Genomic DNA, 10,883 nt, shown 5'->3' on the forward strand with positions numbered 1-10,883 from the left:
AAATATTGAAAAATGAGCTCGGAGTAAAGCCATTGAAATTCCAAAAAGTGCAAGAACTTAGACCGCAACAGAAAGAAATTGGACTCAGAATCAAAAGAGCTAAAGAGTTGCTTCGCTTGGCCGAAAGTGGTGAACTGCCGAATTTGGTTTTTTTCCGATGAGAAAACATTTGTTGTCCAGCAGTCGTGTTTTACTTGCCAAAGAGGTCAGCTGAAAATGTGCACCTTCGGTTGGCCACCAGAAGTCAAGAACCGGCCATGGTGATGGTGTGTGCCGCCATAACAGCCGATGGTCTCTCTCAGCTCGTATTAATCGACCGTGGCATCAGAATAAATGCCGACTATTATCACGAAAATATTCTGGAGGGTGTATTAAAGCCTAGAGCACGCAAGCATTTTGACCGCAGACCTTGGACATTCCAACAGGACTCAGCATCATCGCCAAAGAGGTCAGCTGAAAATGTGCACCTTCGGTTGGTCACCAGAACTCAAGCGCCAGCCATGGTGATGGTGTGGGCCGCCATAACAAGCATCATCAAGATAATACCGAATATTAACGCGAAAATATGGTCGCTCTCCGCTCGTATAAATCGACCATGGATCAAGATAAATGCCGAATATTATCTCGAAAATATTCTGGAGGGTGTATTAAAGCCTTGGGCACGCAAACATTTTGGCCGCAGACCTTGGACATTCCAACAGGACTCACCATCGCACTTAACACGCGCCACCCAAGAATACTTAGAAAATGAGGTTCCCTGCTTTATTTCCAGCGCACAATGGCCACCAAAATCTCCCGATACCAATCCGTCTGAAGTATTTTGAAAAGCAAGGTTGTCACTAAAAAATGCCAAAGTGTCGATCAACTCCAGCAAACGCTTCGCCGGGAATGAGCCAAAATACCGCAGAGCAGCATTCGGGCAGCGTGTCACGGTTTCATTGGCCGTTTGAAGGCCATAATTCGTGTCAAAGGTGACCAATTCGAACAAATCTAAATTTATTCCAACATTTTTTTGCTTTCATTCAATAAAATTTAAGAAAAAATTCAAAAATTATGGAGTTCGACTTTGCTGCAGTTTTTTTTATCTCATCCTGTATATTCAAAATTTTGACCCTTTGTGGGGGAAGTACCAGAAGAGTGGACCGATACATCCCATCTTCACAGCAGATCTCGAGTTAGTAGAAATAATGGGATGTGTGAAATATGAAGAGAACCGGATGCATATTTCGGGGGGAGGTACCAGAACAAATTATCCGATCTCTACTATCTTTATAACGGATCTTGTGTTGATAGAAATATTGAGATGTACGAAGTCTACATGGAATCGAATGTTAATTTCGCGTTTAGGAGCTTTATGGATATTCCAAAATGCAACCAACTTCAGACTGCTGTCATGTCTAAGCCACTCGCCCGACAGCTGTTAAAATTATTCCAGTGACAGCTCATTATATTGTTTACAAGCATACAAAAGCATCTTGGTGAGAATTTTCCAAAAAAAAAATATTCGTGATGGACTTCAAGTGTGATAGTGTGATTTCTTCATATTTGGCTGGAAAACCACAAGTGGCTATTGTTAGAGCACTCCAGCATTTAAATGTAAATAAATCGTTTGTGTCTCGTACTATCGCTCGTTACTGTGATACTGGTACTGGTAGCGAGATCGAAGAAGAGAAGAAGAGACTTGATCGAAACCCGCGTCGCAGTGGCCGAAAAATGGCTCGTGAGCTGAACATATCGAAATTCCAAAAAGTGCAAGAACTATTACCGCAACAGAAAGAAAATAGACTCAGACTCAAAAGAGCTAAAAAATTCGCTTTGCTTGGCCGAAAGTGGTGAACTGCCGAATTTGGTTTTCTCCAATGTTTTTTTTTTTTTGTTTTCGTTGTCCTGCAGTTTGTAAACCAAAGAGGTCAGCTGAAAATATGCACCTTCGGTTGGCCACCAGAACTCAAGCGCCGGCCATGGTGATGGTGTGGGCCGCTATAACAGTCAATGGTCGCTCTCCGTTCATATTAACCGTGGCATCAGAATAAATGCCGAATATTATGGCGAAAATACTCTGGAGGGTGTATTAAAGCCTTGGGCACGCAAAGATTTTTCCCTCTCTTCATTTCCAGCGCATAATGGCCACCAAAACCTCCGGATACCAATCCGTTGGACTATTGTGTCTCGAGTATTTTTCGGAAAGCAAGGTTGGCACTAAAAAATGACAAAGTATCGATCACCTCAAGCAAACGCTTCACCGGAAATGGGCGAATATACCGCAGAGCAAAATTCGGGCAGCCTGTGACGGTTTCATTGGCCGTTTAAAGGCCATAGTTCGTGCCAAAGGTAACCAATTCGAAAAAATCTAAACTTATTTTTAAAATTTGATGCTATTTCCGACATTTTTGCTTTCATATAATAGAATTTAAAAAAATGTAAAAATTATAGCGTTTGACTTTGTTGCAATTTTTTTATCTCACCCTGTATTTTTCTACAATGTACAAAACTTATGTTTTTGTCAAATCATCACATATCAAAGGTATATTTATTAAGGTATAAGTGACAATAAACTGTTTTTCATTCAGAATTTAAAAGAATCCGTCCAAGGTTTTATTAAATTTGAATTGTGTGTATCTTTCATACGTCCGATATACTTGGGTAAATTGTGTTTTACTTGTATGGTGGTGAAAAACTTCGACTGAGTACGTCGGATTTTAGGTAACACTGTAAAATCAGTGAATGTTTTTTTGCCATTGCAATTACAATTATATTTGTTGTTTATTTAAATACAATTGTACCATGTACAATTAAAAACTATCTAAGAAATGCTGGTTGCAGAGTTGCAAACGTTAAAAATCCTGTATGGCCAGGCTGAGTAGGAGGAGCCGATGAAGTTAAAATTTTCATTGTTTCTTTTGGTTGTTTCGTACTTGAAGACGTATCTTTCTATAAGAGCAAAAATGAAAATTAATTAAATAAGCAACTTTGTAGCTTTGAATAAACAACATTTACCTCTGTTTTGAGAAATTCCAAATTCATAACGGGAAATGTTTTTGTCTTTACAACATCCTCTTGTTGCAAAATTTCGTATGATTGAATTTCCGTAAAGCCGAGTTCTTGTAAAGCCGCACAACAACGTTGTGACTGTTCTATACAAGGAGAAAATGAACAGAAACGGCCACCTTTAATGAAATAGAAATGCATTACTATATCTGTTGAATAGCTAGATTTAAGTAAAAATTATACCGCTATCTTTTAATGCTTTATAAGCATGGGGAACAGCAAGTTGAGGTGCGGGTAAATCCAAAAATACAGCATCCGCTTTACCGTTTAACTCTTCGCCGAAACCATTTTCGCAAACATCCCGGTGATAGACGGTAACAAAATCACCCAGTCCATGATGTTTAAATTCATCTCGAGCTTGATTAGCCCTTGCTTCGTGAAAATCGAATGTGTGCAGGTGGCCATGTGGCTTAACGGCTCTTAGGAAATAATGTGATAATGATCCCGACCCTGTTCCAGACTCTATAACAATCGAACCTGGACGCACTTCAAGTTGATGTAGTATCATACTAATATCGGGTGTATAGATGATTTGTGTTCGATGTGGCAGTGTCTGTGTCCATAGTTCAGGATTGGGCAGCAGTACATAAGCATAGCCTTTAGACAATTCGACGCGACTTCCATATTTTACACCGATGATGTTTCGTACTTTCAGGGCTCCAAATGAGGTTTGGAATATGTGCTCAATAGTTTCGCCTTTCTTATTAACTATGGTCGGGGTAGCTTCTATGACGTGCATAGAATTTACACTTATATACAGGATGACAGTATCTCCTTCGTCTATTACATCTTTCGGCTTTAGGAAACTCATTTCAGACCAAAATTATAAACATATACAAAATATTCTCGAGTTGCTGGAGACACATATATGGCTTTTCTATCCATGGACCATTAATTGGAGGTTATGTTGGCGGTCGGGTTTTGTTTATTGTTTTTTTAGTCTTTTAAATCACGCACAATCTCAAATCACACATATACACATTTGTTCTATTTGTTTCTAAATTATTTATATATAAATTTTTATACGAAAATAAATAATTAATTAATAAATTAAAATCAATTGAATGAATTACCAACCGACGCCACCGAGAAAAGAAAAAGAATTAATGAACAAAGGACACTACAATATGGCAACATTGAAAAGAAAGACAGCACAGAGAGAAAATCGAAATAAAGATGGAATCAAAAGGGAAAGGCGGACAACACAAAAGGAATCAAAACAAAACGGCCGACAACACAGCAACAGATGTTTAAGATATGGGTTATCATTTTACGTGTGGCTAAAGGAGATAAACGTTCGATGCTTTATTTATTGCGTCAATATCGATATATCGTTTTCATCAGAAATCGAAATAGATACATGAGGGTCACACACAAAAGTTGCAGAACAATGTTCTCATATATGGAAAACTTGTAGGCAAACAAAGGAACACACGGTACTGTTCAGATGTTTGAAAACTGAAAATTCTTACCAGTCTTAAACATTAAACTAGAGGTTAATAAAAAAAACATGAAACATGCCCAAAAAAGGAAGGAAAATAAAAAAAATCTTAGCTAAACTCAATGCCATACCATTTATGCAAAATATATATTTCCCCTAGAAATAGTTTTTTTCCTAGTGGATATACAGCTAGGACCAACCTCTGAGAATTTCTCTCAATCTTAGGGGTCGATGTCCCTGTCCCACTTTACCTCTACCACCTTGCCAAATTATTTTAAAGCGCATTTATACTTTTGAAGATTAGCCCCTTGGGCTTGTTACATCCAGTGGGTTAATCTTGTGTGTTTAGATTTACCCATGATAGAAAAATACAGAAAAAAATACAACGATTGGGAATATTGATATGTCAAAATTTTTCTTTTGTTTTGGTAAAAGTAACTGGATGTTTATATGTTTTCTTATACAAAGTAAATCGGAGGTTGTCCTAATATATCTTTAAAAAAATACAAATTTTATTAATTTTTATATAAAAATTTCTATTCCAATTTGGGTTGAAAAATAAAAGACTAGAACACAACAATAAACTTCCTATTTCCTAGAAGTAAAACCATGGTAGAAGAATATAGGTAGACGCATCGACGCAGCTGCTGGGACAATGAACTGTCAATCCAATTTTGAAATTGAAAATGTTGAACGAAAAATTATTTAAATTTTCAAAAATTGTTTAAAAAAGCAGATTATAATAACCTCCGAATGACGTCGTATGAGAAAACATTTAAAAACCTATTTATGTTTGAAAATACATTTAAATTTTTTGGCATATCAATGTTCCCAAGCGTTGAAGCGTCTACCATGAGTAAAACAATGTATTGGGAAAAATGCCAATAATTAAATAAAATATAATTTATTATAGTTTGTTATCTTGTTTTGGTAAACATCTATCTTGTTTTGGTAAACATCTATATTAAATAGTGAAATTTTATGTTCAAAATATCAAATATTTAGAAAAGATCGTGTTTGTAAAAAAGGTGGTGGCGTCCTTATTGCAGTTGATACCAAATATACCACTAATTTAATTGATCTAAATGATTTTCTTGATATAGAATTTGTTTGTGTTTCCATTGAATTGGGCAAATCTAAATTGTTTGTAACTTGCTCTTATATTCCCCCCTCATCTTCACTTGACATTTATAATCAGCATTTATCAGGAATAAATTTAATTACTGAAAAATGAAAGATTCCGATCGCATTCTGATCCTTGGTGATTTTAATATGCCCTCCATTAAATGGCTTCCAATGCCAGATTCTGAAGCTTTGATTCCTTTGCAATCTGAAATGAACAGTACCCAGTATACATTTGATGTTGTAAATAGTTTGTGTGACTTAAATCTTTATCAAATAAACAGTGTAAAAAATTCCCACGGAAAAATTCTTGATTTGGCGTTTGTAAATATAACACAGCATTTTGATATATTCAGAATTCCTCCAATATGCACTCCTGAAGATATATACCATCCAACTTTATATATCTCCATGACTCACAGTTATGTAATTGAAGAAAGTCAGTCCGACTCATTTAAAACAGTCCTTAATTACAAAAAAACTAATTTTCGAAAACTTAATACCCTCATTTCCTCCATAAATTGGGCTTCTGTGTGCCTGTGTAACAGCCATACAGATTTAGAATATGTAATTGATAAATTTTATGATATTTTAAATAGATTTAAACTGGAATGTGTTCCAACCACTAGAGTTAAAAATTCAAATAAACATCCATGGATAACCCCTGAGTTATCAAGTTTAAAAAATTCTAAAAATAAGCTTTTTCGTAAATATAAAAAATCAGGCTTAACAATAGACTACACTAATTACTCTGTTGCTAGATCTAAATATACTTTAGAGTCTCGTAGATTGTATAATCTTTACCTAGACAAGATTAAAAATAATGTTAAATCCAATCCTAAATCTTTTTATGATTTTGTTAATCTAAAACGAAAAGTTTCCTCAAAGCCCTCAGTATTGAAATATAACAATAAAGAATTTGTCAGAGGCACAGATATTGCTGAATGTTTCGCAGATTTTTTTGCCACAACCTATTCCAGTACATCTTGCCAAATTAAAGACTCGTATCCTTATAAGTTATCACAGGCTGATCAAATTTGTATGCCTTTTCTACAACGTCATGATGTATCCAATAGTCTGCGTAGTTTAAAATCGATTAAATGTCCAGGACCGGATGGCATACCTAATATAATTCTTAAATATTGTTCAGAAACATTAGCACTTCCGTTAACTATATTGTTTAATTATTCACTTAAATTTGGTCACTTTCCTACTTTTTGGAAAAAATCTTATATTATACCTTTACATAAGTCTGGTAGTCTTACTAATGTGTCAAATTATAGAGGAATTGCAAAATTAAGTGCCATACCAAAATTGTTTGAAAAATTAATTACTGCAGTAATTTCACAGAAAATTCAATCTATATTGAGTCCATATCAGCATGGTTTTCGTAGTGGTCTTTCAACTACAACAAATCTTATAGAATTTACGTCAACAGTAATAGAAGGATTTGTTCAGCGTAAACAAACTGATACAATTTATACCGATTTTAGTAAAGCTTTTGATAGGGTTAACCATGAACTCCTAATATATAAATTAAATTATATGGGTTTCAACACAAACTTATGCCATGTTTACGTTAGAACTTTTTGTAGGGTTAACCTACTTTGAGAGGATTTATTTGAAGTAAAAGTAATTGAAATGACAATTTAAATCCAAATCCAGTGGGTTAACCCTCATATATATAAACGTACTGTTAGTCAAATGGATATCATCTTACTTACAAAATAGATCACAACTAGTTTTGTTTGAAGGGTATCTATCCAAAACGATTAACGTTCCATCGGGTGTTCCGCAAGGAAGTCACCTTGGACCGGTCCTCTTTCTTTTATTTATCAACGATTTACCTAATTCCATAAATTACTCGAAATTGTTAATGTACGCAGATGATGTTAAATTATTCATTTCCCATAATTGTGATAAACGAGCTAGTTTACTTCAAAACGATTTAGATAGCCTTTTTAAATGGTGCACGTTAAATTGTATGGAGTTAAATTTAAGCGAATGTAAGCATATGTGCTTCTCCAGATCTTCTTCTCTGATATTAAAATATAATATTGACGGTCATTCATTATCAACTGTAGATTCATTTGTTGATCTTGGCCTCTTGATGGATCCAAAATTAAATTTTAATAGCCATGTAATAACAATGGTAAATAAAGCAAATGGTGTTTTAGGTTTTGTTAAACGGTGGGCCAAAGAATTTTCTGATCCATATATAACAAAACAGTTATTTACGTCTCTTGTTAGACCTATATTGGAATACGGTTCTGTTGTATGGGATCCTCAATATGCAATATACTCAGATAAAATAGAATCCGTGCAAAAACAATTTCTGCTATTTGCCTTACGAGGTTTACATTGGAATAGTGATTTTGTTTTGCCTTCTTATGCTAGCAGGCTAAAATTAATTAGATTGCCTACACTTAAAAGCAGACGTATTATGTTGAACTCCATGTTTGTACTAAAAATATTAAATGGTAATATACCCTCAGATTTTCTGATTTCATCTATTAGAATTAATGTTCCGTTTAGATCTAGTAGATACTACCAATTATTATATACTGATTTTCACCGCACGAATTATTCAATGGGCGAACCTCTTAGTAAAATGTATGTTGACTTTAATTCTGATGTAGATTTTGGTATGAGTTTAGAAGTTATTAAATCTAGAATAATTTTATTTTTAAACAATTAACATACATGTTTTATTATTTGACAAACTAGCTGATGAATTAAATTCTGTAGCTGGTTTTAAATTTCCTATTATGAGGCGGATCATGATGTGTACGCGATCCCTCCGTAAAGGGAGGTCGCCCCCTCGGTCGGCAGGGGTGGGAATGTGAGGCGTGGGAACGTTCGAAAAAAAAAAAAAAACTAATTCCAGTCTGACACTGACATAAATACGTCACCATCGTTTGGTGAAATCGATATTTGTCGAAGTACATGGGGCAACCATGCGTAGTGAATGCAGAGATAAGAAGAAGCACAGTAATAGCCAATTATTTAATTTGCGGTCTATCGATAGGGTAGAAGTGTAGTGAGGTGTTTGGAACATTATATATACACAAATTAAGTATATACGTATCATCCTCGTGCTCTCTCACCCTTGATGTTTAAAGTTCTCACAAGGTCGTGTAATCTACTACTAGCCCAAACCATCAAACATTCCACCTGCACTACAGTTAACCTCTACAGTACAATCGCAGCTGGTGCATTAACAAGATTAAAAATGTCGGAAGAAAAACCAAAAATTGTATTTGTATTGGGTGGTCCAGGCGCTGGTAAAGGTACACAGTGTGCAAAAATTGTAGACCGTTTCGGTTTTGTCCATCTCTCGGCTGGTGATTTGTTGAGGGAGGAAAGGGCTCGTGAAGGTTCTGAAGTTGGTGCACTGATTGAAGATTATATACGCAATGGAAAGATTGTACCGGTAGAGGTGACGTGTTCACTTTTGGAGGCTGCAATGAATAAATCAGATAAAAACAAGTTCCTCATTGATGGTTTCCCTCGCAACCAAGATAATTTGGATGGCTGGAATCGCCAAATGTCCGAAAAGGTCGATTTCCAATTTGTGCTCTTCTTTAATTGTTCCGAAGACGTGTGCGTCGACCGTTGCCTGAGCAGAGGAAAGAGTGGTTCGGGACGTTCGGATGATAACATGGAAAGTTTGAAGAAGCGCATCCAAACCTACAACAATGATTCCCTGCCCATAATAAAGCATTTCGAAGAACTTGGCAAGGTTAAACAAATCGACGCCAGTCCCTCGTCCGATGAAGTATTCTCTAAAGTGGAAGAGGTGTTTGTACAAAGTGGCTTTTAATTTTGTGCAGGCAACGTTTCGTGTCGCTACATACCTGCATGACGTTGTATATCTGTTTAATTATTGCCGATTTGCTTAGATTTTGTGTCCTTGTAATATTTAATGTTAGTTCAAACGTAATGGAGACGGTAACAATTATTTATCGAGTGAAATTATTGTGGATTTAAAAGAATAAAATTAATGCTAAGCTCAATGCTCTATTATCAATTGAAAATTGTCTTTTTAATTGCCAGACGAGATTTTTCGAGAAACCAAAGAAGTCAGTTTTAAAGTTGCCTTATATTTAGCTTTCATTTTAATTACATGCTGATGGGCGATATCAAGTTGATAAGATACACAAAAAAAACTATAAAAAAAAATACAGATAAAAATTAATGACAAATATTTTTTAGTCCCGTCTCAATTTGTCCAAACGGGCCTGTAAGTCGGCATCTGCACCGGACATAGGCGTTGAGCCGCCACTACCACCAGTGGCACCACCATTACCACCGGAACTGGTAGGGCCGCCAGCTGCACCTGCAGCAATAGCTGTGGGAGTTGTTTTGCTGCCGCCAGCAATGGAAAGTGAACCAGAAGCGGTGGGTAAATCTCCTAGCTGTTCACCCAATTGCAAGCCCAGCTCGTCCAATACTTGGGCAACAACAGCATCGGTCTCTTCTTCATCGCCTTCCGCCTCCATTGCATCATCCATGGCATCATTAATCATTTCCTCCTTCATGTCCATTATTTCGGATTGTTTTTCAAAGTCGTGTAAAATCTTCTGTATTTGAGGTAAATTCATTTGACGATTCATGTTCTGCATGGCTTTGGTAACACCTGGAATAACACAAAAATGTTGTAACAGGTTAGTAAAGATCAATGCAGGCTCATCGTTCCCCTCTTACCCTTCATGGCTTCAGCCATTGTGTTTTGAGATTTTAAAGTTTGTATCTTTAATGACACAGCCTGTATGTTCGCTTTCATCAACATGAATTTTTTCACATAACGTCTTGTGCGCACCAAATCCTTGGCCATAATTTTGACGGCATCCATTTGACCTTCTTTGGCCATTTTCTTGATGTCGGCAATGATTTTCTTTTCCTGCTGCTCCATTTTCATACGCTCCCTGTCCAAGTCTCGCATTGCCTTGTTGAGGGCCCTTTGATTTTTTCGCAACATCTCATCGGGTGAGATTTTCTTACCGAATAGCCAATCCATGTTTGTAAGTCGGGTTTTAGTTTATACTTATTGGGAATAAAATTATTTGGAAAATCTAAAAAATTATTTTACAACGGAGTTCTCTGATCATAACATAAAGAAAAACATTACTCACTACTCTTCTTCTTATTTAGAATGACATTCACTTGACTATGACATCATCATCAAGTAACAAACAAAGGGGGTATTCGGTTATGAGAAGTGTAAACACAATTACAACGTCAGCGTTTGTCGTCATTGTCAGTAATTCGC

The 10,883-nt window shown here is 36.0% G+C and overlaps 3 protein-coding genes across 4 annotated transcripts; 1 reads left to right on the forward strand and 2 right to left on the reverse strand.

Moving 5' to 3' along the window:
- Positions 1-2,492: 2,492 nt before the first annotated feature.
- On the reverse strand, positions 2,493-4,191 carry LOC101898005 (tRNA (adenine(58)-N(1))-methyltransferase catalytic subunit TRMT61A). 2 transcript variants are annotated; one of them, XM_005178029.4, is made up of 4 exons: positions 4,122-4,191; positions 3,232-4,045; positions 2,998-3,167; positions 2,493-2,931 (listed from the first exon to the last, which is right to left on the reverse strand). In XM_005178029.4, the coding sequence occupies exons 2-4, from the start codon at positions 3,857-3,859 to the stop codon at positions 2,800-2,802; spliced, it is 930 nt and encodes a 309-aa protein (XP_005178086.2). In that variant the 5' UTR covers positions 3,860-4,045; positions 4,122-4,191; the 3' UTR covers positions 2,493-2,799. The 2 variants fall into 2 exon arrangements, with proteins under 2 accessions (XP_005178086.2, XP_058984543.1); XM_059128560.1 differs by having other exon boundaries at positions 4,126-4,144.
- Positions 4,192-8,587: 4,396 nt separating this feature from the next.
- LOC101898297 (UMP-CMP kinase) lies at positions 8,588-9,648 on the forward strand. Its single transcript, XM_005178031.4, has one exon. The coding sequence runs from the start codon at positions 8,724-8,726 to the stop codon at positions 9,432-9,434; it is 711 nt and encodes a 236-aa protein (XP_005178088.3). The 5' UTR covers positions 8,588-8,723; the 3' UTR covers positions 9,435-9,648.
- Positions 9,649-9,694: 46 nt separating this feature from the next.
- Positions 9,695-10,759, reverse strand: LOC131805389 (charged multivesicular body protein 2a-like). The gene is made up of 2 exons (XM_059128501.1): positions 10,319-10,759; positions 9,695-10,250 (listed from the first exon to the last, which is right to left on the reverse strand). The coding sequence occupies exons 1-2, from the start codon at positions 10,629-10,631 to the stop codon at positions 9,823-9,825; spliced, it is 741 nt and encodes a 246-aa protein (XP_058984484.1). The 5' UTR covers positions 10,632-10,759; the 3' UTR covers positions 9,695-9,822.
- Between the last annotated feature and the right edge of the window lie 124 nt (positions 10,760-10,883).

The sequence above is a fragment of the Musca domestica genome, unplaced genomic scaffold (assembly GCF_030504385.1).
Source record: "Musca domestica strain aabys unplaced genomic scaffold, Musca_domestica.polishedcontigs.V.1.1 55, whole genome shotgun sequence".
NCBI classification, from domain to species: Eukaryota; Metazoa; Arthropoda; class Insecta; order Diptera; family Muscidae; genus Musca; species Musca domestica.